Here is a 22,130-nt window from a genome sequence, read left to right as displayed (position 1 = left end):
AGCTCCGCAAATAAGAAAATTCTCTCTGCAGCAGAAGACAAGCGGCAGGCATAAAATTCAAATTTCGCGCTTCTGCCCTAGTAACCGTTGGTCACATACCATCAGAGCGAATAGAAAAAAAGGAACAGCAAAATACAACAATTAATCATGAGAATGTATTTAACCCGACGTACAATAATTAAAATATATACTACATACTATACAACTTAAATTCATTAAAAATTTTCCTAAAATAGCAAAGTACTTACACTTAAATTAAAAACACTCGTTAAAATTTTATTAACTATATATATATATATATATATATATATATACGAAAAAAAACGCATATAATTAAGCTAATAAATTGTATTAAATTACATAACATATATCGACTAACAATAAGTGGTAGAAATAATTTTTGGATGACGTTAGCGCGAAGAATTCGCGCATTTGCTTATAAACTATAATAAGAGATAATGTCTTTTGCAGTGTGATGATTCACAATACATAACAAATGGAAACAGTAATAAATAAATTGTCGCAACGGCATGAATTAATAAATCGATGGTAATGAAAACTTTAAAGTGATTACGGAGCAGTTCAGTCGAGGGACTCCCGTCCGTGTGTGTGTGTGTGTGTGGGAGGGTGAATCGTGCTGGTCCCTTATTATTTTAATGGAAGAAAAAAAATCTTATCGACGGAGTAGCAGAGGAATCGCCTTAAGTGAGTTTGAGTGAGGGAGATAAATATAGAGAAAAGAATTAGACATTGAAATATACTAAGGTCGATTTCGATGAAGGCAGTCTTTCGTTGGTGCTGCGGCTGGCCTATCTGAGGAATCCAGACTCGTTATGTGTGTTAAGAAGGCAGCTCAGCTAGGGTGGCCGCGCCGCGCAGCGAGCGAGCGATTATCCGTGAGATGACTCAGACGATCGTGGGTGGCTGGAGCACGGCTGGAGCTCTTCTGACTTTCAAGGCTTCTGGGCTCATGGCCCTCGACTGTTTCGTGATGCGGTCGTAATCGTACATTACCGCAGCGAGGCCCCCCTCGGGATTCGATTTCCTCGCGAAACTTTTGTGGACTGGGGGATTGGCCGATTTTTGACGGTCCATCGCCGGATTGTTGTAGAAAGCGTCCGCGGCGATGCTGCCCTCCTCTTCCTCCTCCTCCCCCCCTCTCCCCGTCAAGTACCTACGGTGCTTGACCCTCAGTAAAGAATAGACGCCTATGGAGATGAGCAGCAGTAGAAAAAGCATGCCAACCGCCGCCGCGGCCGCGATCACTCTCATCTCGGTCGGATCTCGCACGGTCAATTTGATATTCGTCGAATCCCTGCCCTTCTCGCTCTCCACCACCAACGTGTACATCCTGCCGTCTTCCCTCAGGAGATCCTTGATCTCGAGTTTCGCCCAGTAGCAATTTGTTAGCATCTTATTCTCGATTATGGGTTCCAGCGGTAGGGCCTCGTACTTCGAGTCGATACTTTCACCTGAATTACACCAGTGTAAACAGAGTATTATATATTTATATATATAACTACCGTATACTATTATATATATATATATATATATATAGCTATAAACACCACAATAAACTCACCGGCACTTATATGTGTGTTGCCCCACTGCCACGCGACCAGTCTCGGAGGTGGTCGCGAGCAGAAGCGAGATTTCAGCCGGTGCACAGCTTCGCCGGACCAACCGATCGACTCGTAGAAGCCTTTTTCTCCAGCGGATGGTCTCAGCTGGATCTCCGGTGGTCCAGTTACGTGAAGGACGTAGCGAGCCTCGCTCGGGTGCTCCCTCCTCACTCCATTGATCACGTTGTATGCCACGCATCGATATTCCCCCTCGTCCGACCACATTACGTTCTCCAATCTGAGCCTCCGTCCCCCCTCCCCCTCCCGCCCCTCTTTCCTCCTGACCGCGCGGTTCTCGATCATTTCCGTCACCCCGCCTGGACGGATGTGGACCCATCGGTACTGTGGCTCCGGGTTACCCTCGAAATCCTCGCACACGAACGCCTCCAACTCCGTCCCCAGCAACGCGGTCTCCTCTACCTGCTGCGTCTGCACCGCACTTCCGTTCTCCTGGTCCCGCTTGTTGCTCGGCACGAGCTGCACTGGACCATCTTTAACATAATCGATTATCGATACAAACACGTGGTTATACTAATTCTCGCGTGAAAGTCTAAAATTAACTCTTGCACTGATAGGGGTCAAAGGTCATATTTTATGCACTATTTCCTGAATTCTTACCTTGTAAAAATAAAATTGCAATGGAGAAATAGAATATATATTGCTTCTTTTGCGAGATGAAATTCAAATTTTATTAACTTAATTAGTGTCGATCTAACTAGTAATATAATATATTATTCTAATTAATTTTATAGTGCCAAAGATTTTTAATATTCCGATACTGTTTTGACCTCAAGTTGAAATTCTTTCAGGGGCTAAACTCAAATAACTTACATTGTACGTCAAGGATGTAGTTTGCCGGTGGACTCTCGCCAATGACGTTGATCGCCTTGCAGGAGTAAAGTCCAACGTGTTCCCTTTTCACGGGTTCGAAACGGAGCTCCGATCCCGATAAAGTGTTATTCGGCTGAGCGCGGTTCTCCAGAGGAGCGACGTTGCTGCTGGCCGTTATGGGAACGGAATCCTTGAACCACTTGATCGTAGCCGGAGGATTCGCGTCGGAGAGGCACCTAAGGCTGACGAAACTCGACGAGTCCTCCAATGCTGGCGTTCCCTTTGCGTCCAGACGAGGACTCGTTTCGATCCTCACCTCCGGCGAATCTGAAAAGTTTTCACCAATGCTACAGTTATTATAGTATATATACCTCGCAGTACTAATTATATATATACATTTTTTGGATGCCATAGAAAATGAGAAATTCTCTCACCATATTTTTTATCATTATAATATACGTTACATATAATAATTATATATAGGTAAATACTTTAAAGTGGATGCGTAAAAAAGAAAATTTTTTATTCAAATAAATATTACTATATATAGTATTTACCAGATACTAGATAGTAATGGATATTTATTTGATATGAACAGTTATTTCATATTAAATATTAACCAATTTGGATCTGATTTATTTTATATTTTTAAAAATGTTATTATTAGTATTTTTAACACATTTGTCACAAGTGTATTTGAAACATTCCTCTTTTGGAAAACTTTGACCAACTGACATCATTTTAGGAGTTTGAAATATAACGTCCCATTGTGGATCACAATGCAAGCTGTCTTGCGTGTACTCATTTCCCAGTGGAGACCTTTGAACTTAGTTTCGGACGTATTGTCCCATCGGGACCGAAAGGGTTAATGAGTTTAAATTTAATGAATGAAATATGATTAGATTAAAATAATTTTTCTTAATTAATCATGCAGTCACTAATTAAAACTTAGCAAGTATCTCAATAGCGCTATTCACGACAAAACCTAATTAATATCACAACTGTCGACTCGTTATTAACGAGTTTATGCATGAGTAAACTAATTAACTTGGATTAATTTCAAATAATTAATTTCCACTCCATCAATTCCTCACAAAAACTACAAATACCTATCTCAACGACACCATTAACCACAAAATACATTTAAAATCCAAAATCCATTTCCTCAGTGTACAAATACACTTACACTGAATATCCAGAAGAGATTGGGCCGTCGAAGGTTCGGAATTAGACGGATGCAAAGCTAAACACCGTATTGGTTTGCCATGGTCCTCTCGCTGACCACGAACCCGCAATAAACTGTAGGCCGCCCAGGTTTTCGGACTGTCCACTTCCGTTGCGTTGGTTTGCTCTCTCATGGCCTCGGTTTCCCTGTCGCCGATAAACCTGAAAAAGCACTCTGCTTGAAGCACATTGCGTAAATAAGCTGCAATAATAGTTTGTATAGTCGGCATATTACTACGTATTGTATCTCGCGTGGGAAAAAATTCAGTCGCACGGGGCGTGGATTCGATTGCTCATTTAGGTACCTATATATATATATATATATATATATATATACGTATAAAGCTGCAGGACTTTCTAATCCATTGCATGCGGCAGCGACTAGCCGCCGCTTTACACATTTTCCCACTGGAATAAAATGAAATAAAAGCAGCACAGCTATATATAGTACATATATATATATAACTTTCCGCAAGAGATCGATTAGAATTCGCTAATTCCTCTCGCTTCGAGTGATTCACATGCAGGAGACCATTATGCTCGCGGCTAGTTTCTTCGCTTCCATAGCTATAATCTGCATAATTACATGGTGAGAGCGAACGGGTATACGCGCTTCGGAAGGAGAGAAACGAAGAATCATCGGAGCGCGCACGCCCATTATTGCTCGTAAAAGAATGGCCAGCATTCTCTTTTTCTCATTCTTTCTCTCATTCCTTCCCATTGGTCGAGGATCGCGCGCCAACTGACCGCGGGGGGCTAAACCCCATGAATTTTTCCAGCCATAGAAAACTCCACTCCTCCACTGAATTATTCCGTTCAAGGACGCTGCAGCTACTTCACGAAAAATTACTCTTTTTCGTAAGAGTAAATTTGCCTTTTTACGAGCTTCCATAACAATCGCAGTCCGCTTCTTGGAAATGCTGATTCTTTGCTCGCCTCGCCTCGCCTCGCCTCATTGATATTCCTGGAGAACGGCGTTTCCGGCTGTACGAAATATCTGGCTAAACCGAAAGGCTCCAACGAGCCTGCGCGCTGCGGCACCCCCCGCGAGAGATATACATCTTGTGCTTCTCAGCAGCGCGCGCGCGCGCGCGCGCACGTTCTGCATAATAATAAGAAAGAAACAGCGAGGCTTGAATCTTGACCACGTTTTCTACTAATAAGATCTCTGCGTTCCTCGGACAAGTTCCATTATATCGCGTTTACTGCAACGTTGCTATAAGAAAGCGGCCATTGGCTAGCTGGCAAAAATAGACGTTTATATAGCTGGGTGGGGGAGAACGTTTAAAATGTGCAGGGTATCCTTGCTCCACTACAGCAAATTCCTTTCTTTTCTCCTCTTTTGCTTTTTCTTATTACAGTTGCGAAAGGAAGAAAATTAAAAAAGGTCGATATCCCTGCTCTTCGATGGATTAAATTCATTTATTTTCTTCTCCATTGTTTGGTTGATTTTTAGAGAGCGGTTGTAGTTTGAAAATATGATAACTATATATAGGCTATTTGGCCAAAAATGGGTAATAATTATATGTAAGAAAATTTAAAAATGTTGATATCGTTGCTCCGATAAAATAAATACCTTTATTTGGTTTTTTATTAGATTTGTTATCTAGAGAGATAATTGCAGGTTAAATATATGAAAACTATTAAAGCTCTTTGGCCAAAAACAAATATTAGCTACACAAGAATATAAAAAATGTTGGTATTGTTGCTCCGATAAATTAAAAATCTCTTATTTTCTTCTACATTCTAGTTAATTTCTAGGAAAACAGTTGCAGCTCAAAAACAAGGAGACCAAACAGGCTTGTAATAAGAAAAAACGTTTACTCGCTTCATAAGCAAAAAAAAAGATTAAAAATATAAACATTGTTGCTCCAATGGATAAAATTCCTTTGTTTCGTCCCGTATTCCAATTGCTTCGCTTTGCTTTTTGTTTCGCGGAAAAGCAGTTGCAGCACGTGATTTAAAAACATGAAAATCGTATAGCTGAGCGGGAGTCAAGAGGCCGTAACGAGCGTTTATGCAGCAAAGGGCCCTGCCTGCCAATGCGCAGTATCGTCTTTTTAGCTTCACGGTTCGCTGAATCTCAATCTAATTCTAAATTCTTCTAATACTTGTTATACATACATGTGTGTGTTGTGTACATACACCTATATCATTCACCTACCACTTTATGACGGCGGGTGGGTTTCCATATCTCGAAACGCAGGAAATGGTCACTTCCTGTCCCTCCCTAAGTGTTAGGGCGCTATTTAAAATGGTCCCCCCGAACTCCAAGCGTGGCTTCCTGGGCTTCACTGAAAATCAATTTTTTCCAGCAAAACGTGTATACGCTATGCTTTCTAAAATCTTAAGCCAAGCGACTGTGTCGTACATGCAAAGCTGCCCAGGCGTGCAAAGAGAGACCAAATTTTCGAATTAAAGAGAAATACTCTGTTTCCTCTTTATTATTATTATTATTATTATCATCTAGGACAAATTAAAGGTAGATTAGAAACCACGGAGTAAACCTCTTAGGAAGTTTGAGTACACGGCCAAGGAAGGGAGGAGCAGAAGGAAAAAATTCCAAGGCAAGTAGGAAGGTGTTGCGATTGCGAAGCTATAATAGCTACACAGAAGAAAGTAGAACGGAACGTTTGTTTTGTGGCAAGAACGCGCGCGAGCCGCGATTTATAGTACAGAATAGAATTTACGAAATATATAGTGGATAGAGACGTGGTAAGAAAGGAAAGAATTCCTTTTAAACGAATTAGCATAATTAAGAATGCATTTGGTAATGACTCGAGATAAGCAAGCGACACGAGTAGGATCGTTAACGCTAATTTTTCTTTCGCAATACGTATATACGCTTACCCCTGACCAGTAATCGTGAAGGAAGAGAAGTAAGAGCGTCCTGCCTGGTGAAATCACCAGGGGTCACCTGGCATTCCCAGAAACCGTCATCGAAATCTAGAGAGGCCCGCCTGATCAGCAAGGTACAGTCATTCTCGCGATGACTGGCCGCCCATTCATATTTATCCGGATGCATGCCCACCGGTTTCCGGTCCTTCTGCCAAATACAGTGGCCTCTCTTATCTTGGACCCTGCAACGCAGCTGCAAGTCGTCCCCGGAAGACACCTCCTGGTGCTCAGGAGGAGTCTCCGAAAATCTCTGCTCCCCCCTCCCACCTCCAACCACCAGCAAAATTATACACAAAACTATTCCAAACATGATCGATTATAATCGATAGACAGGCTGCGCCTTCCTTTGAAAAATTCCTGCACGAATTATTACTGCAGAGGACATGACATTGCAGGTGATTTCAACGCCACTCATGTGCCCGCACACAACAAACACTCAACCTGAAACTCAACTCAAAACACGTGGTTTTTGCCTATTCTCTCCTGTTTATATATCCTCGACGAGATTCTGGAATAATAAAGCATAAAGAAAAACAGTGGAGCTGACTTTCACGCGATATCTCACTGACAACAATTCTTTTGTGTTCCGTACGTAATATCGCGCGCGCGCGCGTCTGCAGTCGTTAAATTCCGCGCACTGTCATCGCGAGGTTCAATGGAATGTTCGTTCGTTCGACGAAAACTTTCACTTTGATAGCTCGTAGTTGTAATATAATCAAGCGAAACGCACTCTCTAGGATGAAACAACACTGGAAGTGACTGTTGTGAGCAAAACTGTGTATATATATAGCAAAAAGTAGTGGATTTGAAAAGGTTGTAAAGTCCACCCCCACGTGAGGCGCCACCGTTGGTAAAGAATATATATATATATATATATATACAGGTAAATTAGTGGCACCACTATATATTTTACGATGCCTCTTAAAACGATAAGAATTCCAAAAGAGTTATCCTTTCGAAGCAGCGGACTATCGAGCTAAGCTAGCTCACCGACTAATAGCACATAGTCGAGTAGCAGCCGCAGCAGAATGGTGGAGGCCACTGGAGGCACACGGTGGAACCGAGGCAAGTAGGCAACTGAGCACAGAGCTGGCTGCGCGGTGGGCGCTCACCGTCACCGGCCTCACGGCTCACCGTAGTCACCGACCACCGTAGGACTGTAAGCGGAAGACGAGCCCCAAACGAAACCAAACCAAACGCGGCCGGACCCACGCGTGCGTATCCAACCCTGTCTCCTCCGCTGCTATGCCTGCTATTCCTTATTATTCGAGCGTGTTATCATTATGCCACGCTACGCCAAGCTTTGCCCGCTTTGCCCGCCCATCTGCTCTTGCTCTCCGATATACGCTCTTTACACTATATGTATATTATTTCCCCTTTTCCACCACCCGAAGGGACGACTCCTTCTCCTTTAATATTTTCTCATCCATTTCTCCGGCCAGCCCCTCTCTATAGGCCACTATGCAATTTTATAGCAGTTTTCCTTTCCTACGCACAACGAGACAACAGTTTTTCTCAAGAAAAAATTCACTCCCCTGCGCTTATGCGAAATTCGAGGGGAGCGAGTGTGGGATAGTACGCAGGAAAATCTATTTTTTTCCCTCGCAATTACTCTCCAAGTCGTGTTCCAAAAGAATGCTAATAGTAAGTAAATAAGAGCTAGGGTCATTCAATCTCCGTGCTGCGTGTTTATTTATTCGTATACGTACAGTACTCGAAGTAAGATATGTGAGGCTCTCTCAACGAGTCTGTTGATCTCTTTGTAAATAATGAATGGAGGCTCGTGTTTACTGTGTAGTGTGGCGCTCTCCTCTCGCAGCTATGTGCATCAGACCAGACCGCGTATGCCATCATTCGCTCTTAACTTTAAAGATAGAATGACTCATGCGTTATTCGATCATCCTTTATTTTAAGAGCGTTTAGTTCGTTGCTCGTACGTTTAGTATACATATACATATGACGATAGATACGCACAACTCGTTCTATATATTAAAATTGTTATGATACAATGTGTATCGTATATTTTATTATTCCCCTCGACTCGAATAACATCGCTTTCTCAAGCCTAATATAAAAAGCTCTGCAGTGTTCAAAGTAGTTGCTGATAAAAGAATCTTTCTTTCTGCCTATCAATCAATTACAGATATTTATTAGCGCTTAAAAAATCGAATTAACCCAGTTAGCTCTCGATTCCTCGAATCGATATATCTCGTTTCCACTGTTCGCTGCAACTTCAGGAGTATTGTGTTGTGAACAATGGCGACGTTTCCACAAAACTGACATTATAATGGATAAATGTGTTCCAACACTTTGACATTACCGTTATTTTATAGATATTAATTAATATTTTTAGGTTTTAGTGTTAAATAACCTGCAGCTCGGTATGGCAGTGAACGCGAATGCTCTGTCCAGTGATATTAGCAGGAGAAATCCACAGGACGAGTATGAGCTAATTCAAAGGATAGGCAGTGGAACCTATGGAGATGTTTATAAAGTATGTAATTTAAATTTAATTATTTGCCATCCCTCAATTTTCATGTAATCCATCATCTTCACAGGCGAAAAGACTTTCTATGAATGACCTTGCTGCTATTAAGGTTATCAAATTGGATCCTGGTGAGTCTCACTTTCATGGGTATTTTTATAAATGTTAATTGCTTGCTTTTTACTATATATCTCTTGCTTTTAGGTGACGATTTTGCCATCATTCAACAGGAAATTTTAATGATGAAGGACTGCAGGCACCCTAATATCATAGCTTACTATGGCAGCTATTTAAGGCGAGACAAATTGTGGATTTGCATGGAGTACTGCGGGGGTGGCTCCTTACAAGATATATATCATAGTGAGCAGAGCTATTCTTATATCTTTTGATAGACAGAGAGAGAATACTCATTGCATAATATTTCATTTTTAGTAACTGGACCATTGTCGGAGCCACAAATTGCTTATATGTGTAAGGAGACGCTTCTTGGACTAGCATACTTACATGGTATGGGAAAAATGCACAGAGATATCAAGGGTGCCAATATATTATTAACAGAAGCTGGAGATGTTAAATTAGCTGATTTTGGAGTTTCTGCGCAAATTACTGCAACTATTAATAAAAGAAAAAGTTTTATTGGTACTCCTTATTGGATGGCTCCAGAGGTATAATTGATTTACTATATAATAATCTGATTGTGTAAATGAATGTATTTCAAAATTTTAGGTGGCAGCAGTAGAAAAGAAGGGAGGTTATAATCAATTATGTGATATTTGGGCATGTGGAATAACAGCAATAGAATTAGCAGAATTACAACCTCCTATGTTTGATTTGCATCCAATGAGAGCTTTATTCTTAATGACCAAGCCTGGATTTAAGCCTCCTACATTAAAGGAGCGTGACAAGTGGAGCTCCACATTTCATAATTTTGTTAAAGTAGCTCTTACCAAGAAACCAAAACTGAGGCCTACAGCAGAAAAACTACTACAAGTATTACATTTATAATTCTCAAATTCTTGTAATATGATAAATAATAATAAATTTATGCATTGTTACAGCACGCATTTTTTCAAGGGGATTTGAGCAAGAGATTAGCCTTGGAGCTATTGCAAAAAGTATCAAATCCTAGTCATATGTTTACTGATTTAGAACCAGACGAGGATGGCGCAGTACCAAACGTTCCGCAGAGGATTGCATCGCGTCATACTGCAAGATCCAGACCAAGTTCAATATCGCAGCTAGACAGTGATGATCAAATCAATTTGGATGAAGGAACACTGCAGAGAGGAACACCTGCAGTGGATAGTAATCCAGCTTGGGATATCATGGATATTATGAACAATGTTAAGGTACTTTCAATGGTTCTTGTGTAGATGTGTTGTTCAACCTATTGAATACATTGATTACCATTCTTAATGTTAATAGGTGGTTCATAATTGTGACGTACATCCAGACTGTGGGATTGGTACTGCGTTTGAAGATGTTCAAGAAAAGTAAGTTGTTTGTTTTTTTTTTCCTTTTTTTCTTTAATTAACCAAAAGAGCGTAAGAAAGGGAACAAGATTATTATTTTACAAGGAAAATATGTTGTTTTTCAAAAAGCTTAATGGGAGTAATCTGACGTGGTATATAGTACAAGAATTGTCTCAGCTGTTACTAATGATAATATCAAAATTGCACATAGCATGTCGCTTCTGCTTTGCATTATGTCGAAATTCCAGCAAATGGCATGACTTTGGATCTGCACTCCAAAGTTGCACAGAATATTTAAATCGTTTACACGCTCATATAAATATAAAAATTAGGTTTTTTGAAATAAGACATTGTGGTAATGATGTTTAGGAATTTCTTAAAGAAACATTGCTTTTCCCAGCCATGAATCACTTTTTTTTCTGTCAGTACTCTTGGACCAAAGCTTACTACAAATAGTAAAGAGAAACGTCGAAGCAAAACAGGCACAGAAATATTTCATATGAGTTTAAGGTAATAACTAACATCTAGCATTTCGTGTGAGATTGTCACTTCGAAATAAGAAAATAATTAAAGCAATTCTGTTTAACACTTAACAAAAATGGTAATATGTGTTAGAAATTCTTGCACCTTATTTTCATATTATCACACTGTTATAATAGTCGGTTGGTTGTGTTTTGTCCTATAAAAATATATTATAACAATAATGTAAAAGTCAATGCTGAAAAGCTTTGGTACAACTAGAGAAATGACATGCATGGTGGATTTACGTTTTCGTATACATATGTTAAAATTGCATGTTAGGAACTACAAATAAATATGGAAAGGTTTTTAAAACATTAATTTTGTTTTTTAAACATAGTAAGTATAATTTTATTTTCATTTCAGTAACGAGTAATTATCTAAGAAATGTATTTTTGGAGAGTTTAATATTAAATAGCCATTATAACAATTCTCCTCATAATTTTAACCAGAACTTAATTTATTAGTAACCATACTTTTTGTTTGTAACCATAATTTTTTCCGATCATTTTGTAATTGTAACAATTTCTCCCAACAGGAGTCTATTGCAGTACATTGATGAGGAGTTGTTGCTAAGGTATTGGCAGGTAACCCTTTTCCCTTGCACCTTGCACCTTGCCTTAACGATTCCTAATAAAACGTTCTAATTAATAGTGTACAACGGTTAATTTTGTTTTTTAAACAATTTATAGTAAAACCTTTTTGTAGTTACACAAGTTTTTATAAAATGATTAATTTCACTCATAAGCTGCATCTTGCTTTTATGGAAAAAACAATAGTTTTAATTCCTACATAAAGCCTGAGTTTAGTTTAGCTTACATGAGCCTTGAGCATCTAATTAATTTTTCTTTATTAAAACAAATTTTTGCATGGAAATGTCATTGAATGTGCTAATCGCGTTGCATTACGTGTTGGTGGTGGAATTATTCATATAGTCAAATTGAATATTATTACATAGAATCCATGTATTATACAATTCTTGTCCTATAATCTTACAATTTCCAGTAAAGAAAAACCATGTTAACCCTCTGGAAAAATATACACATATATGTTGTTTAAAAACTCGAAGTCACTAAGAGATTAATAATGTGTAAAGCAAAAATAACATCATTAATAAAAACGAAAAATCATTTGTAATTATCACAGATTATATTAGCATTTTTATAGACAGTATATGACTGTAGTTTCATGTGTGCAGGGGAAATGCAATGTCGTTGGTTGATGGGCATTGCGACCAGCTATACTCCCTGCAGTAAGTAAATATAAAATTGATGTAAATTGATTTCTTTATATTGTAGACACCTTAATTTTTATTTTGACATAAATTTAATTTTAATTATGTCAGAAAGGTATAATTCCCAAGAACATTCATTTCAATCTTTCAAAATGAGCTTTATTGCATTTATGCATTGTGCTTTTTTCTTGCGTCAGAAGAAAATTGCATACCTTTTCTATTAACGATTGCTTAAAAGAGCTTAATAATCTAATAATGAGTTTATTTACTTTTAATTTTTTTTCATAATTGTAAATCACAATGTTATTAGAAGCAGAAAGCCTCTTTTCAGTTAAATTAATTACTCCGAATGATTTATTTTACAGATCTACATTGCCTTTGGGAGAATCGTCAAACGACTGTGAGATTCACCATGGATACTTCAACAATTTATCTGGTATGCATACTTTCTATATTGTACATTCGAAATGTGTATATAAAAAACAACAATTTTCGCATGTAAGATATGTATTGAAGCTTAAGAATTGAAGTAGGAATGTTTATTTAAACATTTTGCAATTAATATTGGTAAAGTACACTGATAGTGAATTAGATTTATTCACGGTTAACGATATTTGCTGTAAGGGAAAACGTATAGGGGTTTTTAAACCGTGCAAGTAATCTATATAATTAGGATGAGGTCATAGTGTAAAAGGTAGAATTGGGTGTATATATATAGGATCGCAAGCAAGTCCCAGGCGTCATAGCTCTGTGGATGAGTTGTACAGTCTGGTGAGCGGTACCCAGTCATTGCCAGCTATCAATGGACAGCGTCAACGTTCGCACTCAGATAGTGGCCGTAGAGATGAATCCTCTCAAGCTAATGGTAGGAGCACGCATCTTGAATTTAGAGCATGCTCAAATATCCTCGCACCTGCAAGAAAATCCTGCAACAAATACACGAATGGATGAATAATTCACTTCCTGTTAGAATGAATGGAATATTGAATATTAATGAAAAAATCTCTTTCGAAGCCCATCACCGTTTTATCTAATTTAAATCAATTCTATATTTACTTATAATGGACTGACATATTTTCTATTGTGATTTTAATTAATGTGCCATCGTTATAGGAGACAATGAGGTTTCAGGGGACGTAGATGGAGAAGATATTAGTCCCGATTTACTTACGGACACACCGCCAGTACCTCCACGAAGAAGGGACAGGAAACGACACACTCCCCCTAGACCAATCAGTAACGGCTTACCACCCACACCAAAAGTTCACATGGGAGCCTGTTTTTCCAAAGTATGTTACATTTTGTCTATGCTCAGTTACGATTTATAGGATTCTAAAGTTAAAGGTAATAATTTTGTTTTTCTTACAGGTTTTCAATGGCTGTCCACTCAGAATACATTGTACAGCAAGTTGGATACATCCTGACACAAGGGATCAGCATTTATTGATTGCTGCTGAAGAAGGCATTTACAATTTGAACTTGAATGAACTTCACGAAACCGCGATAGACCAATTATACCCGAGACGTACAATATGGATGTATGTTATAAAGGATGTTCTGATGTCTCTTTCGGGAAAAACACCTCAATTATATAGGCATGATTTATTGGCGATGCAAAGTAAGCAAACGCATCGATTTTCGTTACACATGAATAAAATTCCGGAGCGATTGGTACCTAGAAAATTTGCGCTCACTACGAAAGTACCAGATACTAAAGGCTGTACCAAATGCTGTGTCGGGAGAAATCCGTACAATGGGTGAGCAAATAGAATAAAATATACAGTGAAAGATTATTTAATAGCTAATCTATTTAATCTTATTTTCGCAGGTATAAATACCTGTGTGGTGCTATGCCAACAGGAATATTTTTAATGCAGTGGTACGACCCTTTGAATAAATTTATGTTACTGAAGCATTTCGAATGTGCTCTACCGTCGCCTTTGAATGTTTTCGAGATGGTTATCACACCGGAAATGGAATATCCAATAGTCTGCGTGTCAGTCAAACAACCATATCAGCAAAATAGATTGAAATTGGATCTAATCAATATGAATTCAGGGGCTAGCTGGTTTCACAGCGACGAATTGGAGGACATAGACGGCTCAGGTAATTTTAAAGTGGAATATTTACAATTCTTGATAATTAAGGCTTTGTATTTTTATTATATAACTGTTTTCTTTTTTGTGTAGCTACTGTGATACCAAGGCGAGAAAATCTTAACGTTATAAATGTAACTCAACTTGAAAAGGATGCATTTCTCGTGTGTTATGAAAGTAAGCTTATTTTTTATTTTTTTTAAAGTATTCAACCATTTTTAATTATCCATCTCTTTTTTATCCCATTATAGATGTAGTAAAAGTAGTTACATTACAAGGGAAGCCAAGGACAAGCAAAAAACAAATATCCGAGTTACAGTTCAATTTTCAAATTGAATCCATTAGTAAGCTTTATTATAAAAAAACAGAAAAACATATAATGGTTACATGTTATTAATTGCGTTTCTTTTGATAGTTTGCTTGCCGGATAGCGTACTTGCATTCCATAAACACGGTATGCAGGGTAGGAGTTTGAAGAATGGCGAAGTCACGCAAGAAATTAGTGATCCAAGTAGAACTTACAGGCTGCTAGGTTCAGATAAGTATGTATCTATATTGTACATGTTATACTAAATTTTTACAGAAATTATTGTTAATGATATTTTTGATTTATCAGAGTTGTGATGCTGGAAAGTCATCTGGTCCATACTGGCACACTGACAAAATCTGAGGGGGCAGATTTATATATACTCGCTGGTCACGAAGCCAGCTATTAAATATCATGACCCATTTTAGCTTGTAAATACAAAACATGTATTGCACAAAAGATGCGATTGACTTACGATCGTATCTAAAAAGAAATGGCAGTATTGGACGCAGTGGTCGAGGTTTGTAAAGAGAAAGAATATTTAATTTTCCTCGTAAATATTCGCATAACACATTTTCATACTATGTTGATCATTGTTATAAATACAGTCAATGTTAAATGGACTGTTTATTTGTTAAAGAGGAATCGAAATTATTTTTGAAATAAACAAGTTTTCCCACGAAAATTGGAGGGATAAAACGGAGTATTAAAGGAAGCCGTGCTTGATGCGTCCCCATTTGGTCGAGAAAAGTAAAATACATGTGTATATACAGTGTAGTTATTGTAAATTAGTTGCTTGTAAATTAATATTCAGATTCTCAATATTCGGTTTGAGCATCTTTGGAATTCTTATGTATTTTTCATTGATTAGTGATATGTTGAATATCACGCGAGCAGTTATTTGATACAAGACTGCTTCGTCGGCCAGCTGGGTATTTTTATTCGTGGAGAGTTCAACAGCAAACGAGAAATGATGTTGTTGGACCGAGACTTCAGCTATTTTCATGAGAGAAATTTTATCCGGCAATTTAATACTTTGTTCGAATGTGTAAAATAGAAGATTGTAGTATAAAGACTATATTGTGAATATTGCCACTATATTTGATGAAGGGTACTTTAGTGCCTAATGTAGCCAATTTGCATCAAACACTCGCTTTTGACAAAGTTTGTGGGAAATTTAATTATTTCCGAGTCATGCAAATCTTTTCTTATATAAATAATAATCAATTATTTGAATATTGCTTTTAATCAAGCGAGTGATGAGACAATTGACGTTTATTCCATTATATGAATAACGGAATTTGTCAACACAACGCGTATTTTTATTTTTAGAAATTATTACATTCTATAAGTTTATTAGCTCGAGGAGTGAAAAAATATTGTAAGCTAACGAGGGGAATAAGAATGATTATGGGTGTATTATGTGATCAGTTTTTGAAGACTGGGAGAAATAATTTCTCATTTGCAATAGACTTTCTTATTAAACTCTGTACAGGGAAAGGGCGATGGATTAATGCGTCATTATAAGTATTTTATTATGAATAATCGTAATCTTTAGTACATGATATATTCATCATGCTCACATAATAACACACGCACACATACGCGCGCTCATATACACAAATACACAGAAACAATAATATTTATTTAATTTAAGAAAACTATAAGAATCAGGCTCTTTCCTGCTTTCATTAGGAAAATTGAAAACTTTTAAACCAAAGCTAATATAATAATTTTTAATACAAATTGAGAAGAAGCGATAATAATCGTTAGAATAAATTGAATATCGTAAGTTTGGAAAGATTCTGTTACAGTATATTGACTTTTTCTTTTAATGGAATAGGTAATTGAAGAAAGTATTATATTATTATGAACATTTATTCCATTATTCAGTTATAAAATTGAACCGATAGAAATTTCTTTTGTTAAATTAAAACTGAAACGCTAAATCCAAACATATTTGGTATGGATGAAAATCGCATAACGCTTTTTCCCTTGTAATGTAAATGTATTTTACACTATAAAGTTTTCAGCATATAATTTATCTTCAATAGTTTATAACTAGCAACGAAATACTCGTAAATTACTTCAATACATTTTACTGACTTATAAAGAGAAAGTAATATTTACCAACTTATGCAATATTTTCTGCGCACTCGCATAAATTCGCTTTGTCACGAGTTGTTAGAAAAATAGACTGTAGCGAGATAAATAATTGCTAATGACTCACATATGAGATTAAACTCTTAAGTATATTTTATAAAAATCTGAGAAAGCGTTTGCAAATAACAATCGTTAATCTCACAATCAAACACCAAATGGAACATTCAATCAAATATCTCGTCGTGATTTAATCTTAAATTCCACTGACGTTTTTTCTTGTATAAAAAGCTGATATTAAATTACTTTAAATGAAATAGACGTAGCAAGAAAAAGATTTAAAATATTTAGAAAGGCCATGTCTTCCCTGTACTTTTATTAAGCGTAAAACAATAGATGTTTTAAATGCTAGCATTATACTAATATAATGTTAACAGATTTTATAATAATAATAATTGTTCAAATTTCACTGAATAGAATTAGCTGAATTAGCGATTTCATCGTCATTTGTGACATTCTGTTTGGCCCTGGGATAATTATTATTTACGATTTACGGGTAGAGAATATTCATATGATATCAGTAGGAAAATATAGCAGCCAAGATTAACTCAAAATAGATCAGAATTTCGCGAAGAATTCATTTTATTAGTATATTTTTAAAAAATATATGTATATACATATAAGTAGGTGTCTATTTTAATGAAATTTTAATGAACACGAAATAATTATACAAATTTTATTGAAATTGAACTTTTGAAAATTTATCTCAAAGAAAAAGACATTTTAATTTTAATTAATTAATCGATTTGATTAGAAGAAAAATTAAATTGATAAATCGATAAAAGACACGCGATTAGCTTTATTTATAATAGGTAAAGATTCTCTTTGGATACGATTTTAACAAACATTCGATTATAAATTATTCAAATAATAAATAGTAACCATTACTCTGTTACCTGACGACTTTTTTTTTGTTCCGTAAGGAAAATAATTTCCTTTGCGTTATTCAAATTTTAATTAGAATACGGACGTATGTATTCACATAATTACAAATATAATAATAACAAAAGAATTAAGTTGTGCAGGCATAAGAGAAAAATACATTAGACGAAGTAAAATTCCATACTTGTAAAAAACAGAAAAGAAACGATATTAATTTAAAGAGTTATGAGTAATTTAAAATGTTTTCCTTCTAGGCACATTACTGTATTTCGTTCACGATCATAAATGTCAAAATTTCCGAAATTTACTGCAATTTTCACTTAAAAGCTAGGTAAAGCAGTAGTTGTTAGAAAGAATCCTAGATTTTCATAGAAATAGGGCAATTAGTGTACACCGATAAATTGTACCTGTCCACATTGACCAGATTGTTGGCTTTGCCTCTACCTAAAAAATAGTAGAAAGTTCAAATTAACAAACTTAGATTTTAAACATATACTAGCTATTCGATGGAAATCTTCATATTGTATCGAGTGAGAAAGAAATTACAAGCGATGAGTAGTTAGTATTCAGGAACAGCAGATATAATGTTTAACGAAACAGAGGGGTGATGTAAAACGAGATTCTCAATTTTGCAAGTGAAAAAAGAATATATTAGGACAAAACGAAGGGTATAAATTTATAACGAGGCAAAGGCGCGACATTGACAAAACAGAAAGATATATAGAGATAAATATATATTATATTATAAATATTTACTATTACTTCTCGAGAGCTGAACATGTCAATAAGATAATTCAGGATTCTATTAGGTTCTAGCGACGAAACAAAAAGGGATGAAAGGCTGGGCTGTTACTCAAGAACCTATTTATTTAATACGTCAATAACGCGTTAAATAACCAAAGCTTTAGTGAAGAAACATTTTTAGATAAGAATATTATTCTTACATGGAGAAGTAGAGATCGACTAACTTTGTTGTTGCATAAATAGCAAATAAGACCTAAAGAGCTTCTGTAGAAGATGTTGTACGAAAAAAGCACTGATTCATTCAATGATCTCTTAATGTATAAACGCATATTGTGTAATATATACATACATGGTGCTTCAGTGATTCATGATCAGGCTTTAAAAAATAATAGGTGGAATAGTCATGTGGTAGGAAGTGTCGTTTTAAAATCAATAGAGAAATTTAAATATTGGAAAATCTTCTAGCCCTGAATAGAATTTCTTTTTCATTTTAATTTGATGTTTTCAACTTTATGTTTATCCATAACTTTGGATCTAGGATCACTGAAATACCCTGTACATATATATGTATAGATATATTATATATTACATAAACCCTCTTTTTAACGCTTAACGCAGGTATAAAGTTTATGTACGTTTCTCACATAGTCAGAGGGAAGCTATAGTGTTACAATAATTCAGTACATCATCACTCACAGAAACTCTTTATCGATTGAATAGATGATCATTTTATTCTTTATATATTATACATTGAAAGCTAAAGAAGAAATATAACGGAAATTTTTGGTAGATCTAGCGATTATATCAGTTATAATAATGGAACGAATTATTGCAATTGTATATAATGTGTATAACTAATGCGTTAATCAGTTTAAGATATCCTTCATTTCAAGTATTTTTATAAATACAGTATTGCGGAGATTAATTTATGTTCACGTATAATTTACTTGTATCTGTAAACACGACTAGCCAAACTTTATGTAAATATAAATTCTCATAATAAAACATACGTCAAATATAATATAAAACAACATTCTTTCAATCCAATGTGTAAATGAGTGGAGGAGAAATTATTTAGATAATTTGAGAAGAGATTTATTGGCAAATTTATAAAATCATTAAAATTAATCGTATGATACACATGAAATAGAATACACTTTTGTCAAAAAAAACACGTTGAATGTACAAAAAAAAATTGATTTTAAGTATTACATTGACTGGTTTAATACCAAGAAACAAGTATTAAACTCCAGCTGAACTAAGCCATACAATTTATGCTACAAAGATACATACATTTGATGATTAAAAGTTTAAATTTTAAAATGTATTATTCGTATAAATAATTTTATCAAGTATGAACTATAAAAAAAACAGTTGAACAAAAGTTCTCTTAAAAATATATTTGTACAATTGATAAAAAGCCATTATGGTAAGTAGGAGGAAAATTCTCACGAAGGACTGATAAAATATCACCTGCGCAGATGGCGGTGAGTTTTTACTCTTACGACTCAATTTTACCCTGCAATTGGCCTACAATTTTTCTAACCCAACCAGGTTGACTCTGGCCAGCCGAGAAGTCCCTCTCCTCTTCCCGATCGGCCTGAATTAAATTACTTGAGCATTGATAAGTCTCTCCCTTAAAGTTTCCCTGCAAGTCATTGACCCGTAAGGATTTCAGTTTGAGATGGTTGGGTTTTTGAGCAACGCTCGGCTTGCATTTGCCATTTCGCGTTATTCGTGCTGATAGTTCCGGTTTTCTGGCTACGGGAGGAGCTGTCCTCACCTGACTATCCTTCGGATTCGGCGCTCGAATGACCAAAACGTCATCCGCGTCGCTAAAAATTGCTGAATCCCTGAATGCATCATCGACGTCCGCATCCGCATAATTTTCAATGGTCTCGAAAGACCTCTCATAGAAACTGTCAGTTTCGCTCTCACGTCTCTCTGCATCCGAAGGATCCTCGTCCTCCACGCTCTTTTTGTTACTCGCTTGATTCCTCAAACGCTTGGTAGCTTCCCCGAACAATACAGAAGGATCAGCGTAATCCGATTGAGCGATTCTAGCACCCAGCCCAGAACTTCCCTGCTTGTAATAAACAGTGGAGTTCCTCGGATCACCATTGGCACAATTAGAAAGTTCTTCCATATCGGAAACCGAGGATTCCCTGGAATGTTTCAATTTGCTTCTTCGTTTCAATTTTCCGTTACTCAACGACCGAAAATATTTGGTTCTTTCAAGTTCCTCGGAGCATTCCAGGGTTTCCGTACTAATGGTATTCCTCAAACCGTTCAGTTTGCTACCAGCTTTCGAAAGGACGCTCTTAAAAATGGCGTTACCTGCAGAGAGATTAGCTCTGCTGTAAATTTTGTGATCTGGATGGATATTGGTGGTAGTTGGTGTAATTCTGATCTCAGCCAGAGCATCCGTGATAGTGTCGTCCAGGGGATAGAGGAAATTAGAGCTCGAAGATGATCCGGAAGTGGGAAACTTGGCGATTCTCCCTTCCGGCTGACAGTTCGAGGCGTACCTTTCCATATCCTCCAAGTTGATCTCGGCAGGTTTGTCGGATGCTATCGTAAAAGGTCTTTCGGTCATTGGCTTTCCATCCCTTTGCAGAAATCTCGATTTAGTCAGAGCATTGCTACCAGGCTGAGAATCAGGATTGATCTGAAAGCTTCTGGGTAACGAGCCACATTTTTGCGGCTGAGTTGGCAGACCCTCGCAAAGTTTCGTTAACCAAACAGCTGGTCTAGTTGGGCTATCAGCATCGTCCTCCTTTCCATGCTGCAGTCCATCCCAAACATGCTGAAGATTATCATAATTACCGAAGTCCCCTTTAGATTCATCAACCGCAGCTGTTGTCACCTCATTCTTCTCATTATTCTCCACCGACGTTATCTCAACTGCTTCCTCGTTACCAGAACTCGAGTTCTCCCTGATTCTCAGAGCTGTTTTAATTATTTTACTGTCGGTTACTATGCTCTGCCTTTTGAACGCTTCAAAAATTGCTCGTTTCTCGTGTACCCTATTGTTGCTACTACTATTCACCTTTTTCGAATCCTCAACCTGTTTATTCCCTGAAGAACTCTTTAAATTATCGTAAAGCAAGCGCAATGACTCTTGCTGGTGATTTTCTCTCGTAACAGGTGACGTTAAAGAGTTCCAGGCATTGTTCGCTTTGTTCAATCTCTGCTCACGACTGCAGGTTATTCGAGTTCTGCCGTAACGATTGTTTGCCACGAATCCAGAATCGCTGTCGTCCGAAGTGTCTGCTGAAATTCTATTTTTCTTGAAACGCTGTTGTTGTCTGATGTTCAAGTTGCTATTGTTCCTTTGTTTCTCCAGCAATTTTTGGAACTCTTGATTCTGCATCAGAATATGGCCCACTATCTCCTCGACGGTACGAGTTGGAGCCAGCTCGTTCTCATTGGTTTCTTTGTTTTCCTGTAGCTCTCCACCCGTTGGGCTCTCCTTCTCCACTTCGATCATAGGCGGCTTCAACCTCTCCTCTTCATCCTCCTCCTCCTCCTCTTCCTCTTCTTCCTCCTCCCGCTCCTCGTCCGATTGATTCAAGGACACGTAAGACTGAAAACCTGGCTCAGATTTTCGTCTCCAACTCGTAAAGCGATCCTGCCAAATAAATTTTCCATCATTC

General features: G+C 37.0%; 3 protein-coding genes and 1 long non-coding RNA gene across 17 annotated transcripts in view; 1 reads left to right on the top strand and 3 right to left on the bottom strand.

The window, feature by feature from the left end:
• Window positions 1-346: 346 nt before the first annotated feature.
• Window positions 347-7,604, bottom strand: LOC136777587 (irregular chiasm C-roughest protein-like). The gene is made up of 6 exons (XM_066734004.1): window positions 6,528-7,604; window positions 5,842-5,971; window positions 3,640-3,839; window positions 2,454-2,780; window positions 1,583-2,113; window positions 347-1,472 (listed from the first exon to the last, which is right to left on the bottom strand). The coding sequence occupies exons 1-6, from the start codon at window positions 6,883-6,885 to the stop codon at window positions 907-909; spliced, it is 2,112 nt and encodes a 703-aa protein (XP_066590101.1). The 5' UTR covers window positions 6,886-7,604; the 3' UTR covers window positions 347-906.
• A 1,237-nt stretch (window positions 7,605-8,841) lies between these two features.
• hppy (MAP4K3-like protein hppy) lies at window positions 8,842-19,426 on the top strand. 11 transcript variants are annotated; one of them, XM_066741379.1, is made up of 19 exons: window positions 8,842-9,069; window positions 9,134-9,191; window positions 9,265-9,420; window positions 9,493-9,725; window positions 9,787-10,050; window positions 10,119-10,409; window positions 10,486-10,553; window positions 10,959-11,042; window positions 11,590-11,628; window positions 12,250-12,303; window positions 12,651-12,721; window positions 13,004-13,150; window positions 13,399-13,574; window positions 13,654-14,042; window positions 14,114-14,391; window positions 14,475-14,558; window positions 14,633-14,725; window positions 14,797-14,923; window positions 14,998-19,426. In XM_066741379.1, exons 1-19 carry the CDS (start codon window positions 8,959-8,961, stop codon window positions 15,095-15,097), a joined length of 2,823 nt encoding a protein of 940 aa, XP_066597476.1. In that variant the 5' UTR covers window positions 8,842-8,958; the 3' UTR covers window positions 15,098-19,426. The 11 variants fall into 11 exon arrangements, with proteins under 11 accessions (XP_066597476.1, XP_066597484.1, XP_066597517.1 ...); XM_066741402.1 differs by having other exon boundaries at window positions 8,920-9,069; window positions 9,142-9,191; XM_066741387.1 differs by lacking the exon at window positions 10,959-11,042.
• On the bottom strand, window positions 12,751-13,781 carry LOC136782230 (uncharacterized). Its single transcript, XR_010824095.1, has 3 exons — window positions 13,652-13,781; window positions 13,457-13,561; window positions 12,751-13,211 (listed from the first exon to the last, which is right to left on the bottom strand). It is a non-coding gene; the product is annotated as an uncharacterized lncRNA (long non-coding RNA).
• Window positions 19,427-19,553: 127 nt separating the features above from the next.
• The window catches only part of GEFmeso (Guanine nucleotide exchange factor in mesoderm), a 28,142-nt gene continuing 25,565 nt past the window's right edge, over window positions 19,554-22,130 (bottom strand). For all 4 annotated transcript variants that reach the window (XM_066741339.1, XM_066741347.1, XM_066741355.1 and 1 more), the window contains one exon: window positions 19,554-22,105. In XM_066741339.1, the coding sequence (XP_066597436.1) occupies window positions 19,976-22,105 (2,130 nt within the window). In that variant the 3' untranslated portion in view covers window positions 19,554-19,975. The remainder of the gene's footprint in view (window positions 22,106-22,130) is intronic.

This window comes from Prorops nasuta, unplaced genomic scaffold (genome assembly GCF_024137725.1).
Source record: "Prorops nasuta isolate Cenicafe-Biocafe unplaced genomic scaffold, Cenicafe_Pnas_1.2 PNAS00002, whole genome shotgun sequence".
Taxonomy (NCBI): Eukaryota; Metazoa; Arthropoda; class Insecta; order Hymenoptera; family Bethylidae; genus Prorops; species Prorops nasuta.
This window is presented reverse-complemented; position numbering and strand designations above follow the sequence as displayed.

Bases quoted from the DNA above. Each gene is read 5' to 3' on its own strand.
- LOC136777587 (XM_066734004.1), bottom strand. From the start codon at position 6,885: ATGTTTGGAATAGTTTTGTGTATAATTTTGCTGGTGGTTGGAGGTGGG. The intron at 2,114-2,453 runs GTAAGTTATTTG...ATTATGTTAAAG, and splicing joins CTACATCCTTGACGTACAAT to ATGGTCCAGTGCAGCTCGTG. The intron at 1,473-1,582 runs GTGAGTTTATTG...GGTGTAATTCAG, and splicing joins CAACACACATATAAGTGCCG to GTGAAAGTATCGACTCGAAG.
- hppy (XM_066741379.1), top strand. From the start codon at position 8,959: ATGGCAGTGAACGCGAATGCTCTGTCCAGTGATATTAGCAGGAGAAAT. The intron at 14,392-14,474 runs GTAATTTTAAAG...TTTTTTGTGTAG, and splicing joins GGAGGACATAGACGGCTCAG to CTACTGTGATACCAAGGCGA. The intron at 14,559-14,632 runs GTAAGCTTATTT...ATCCCATTATAG, and splicing joins ATTTCTCGTGTGTTATGAAA to ATGTAGTAAAAGTAGTTACA.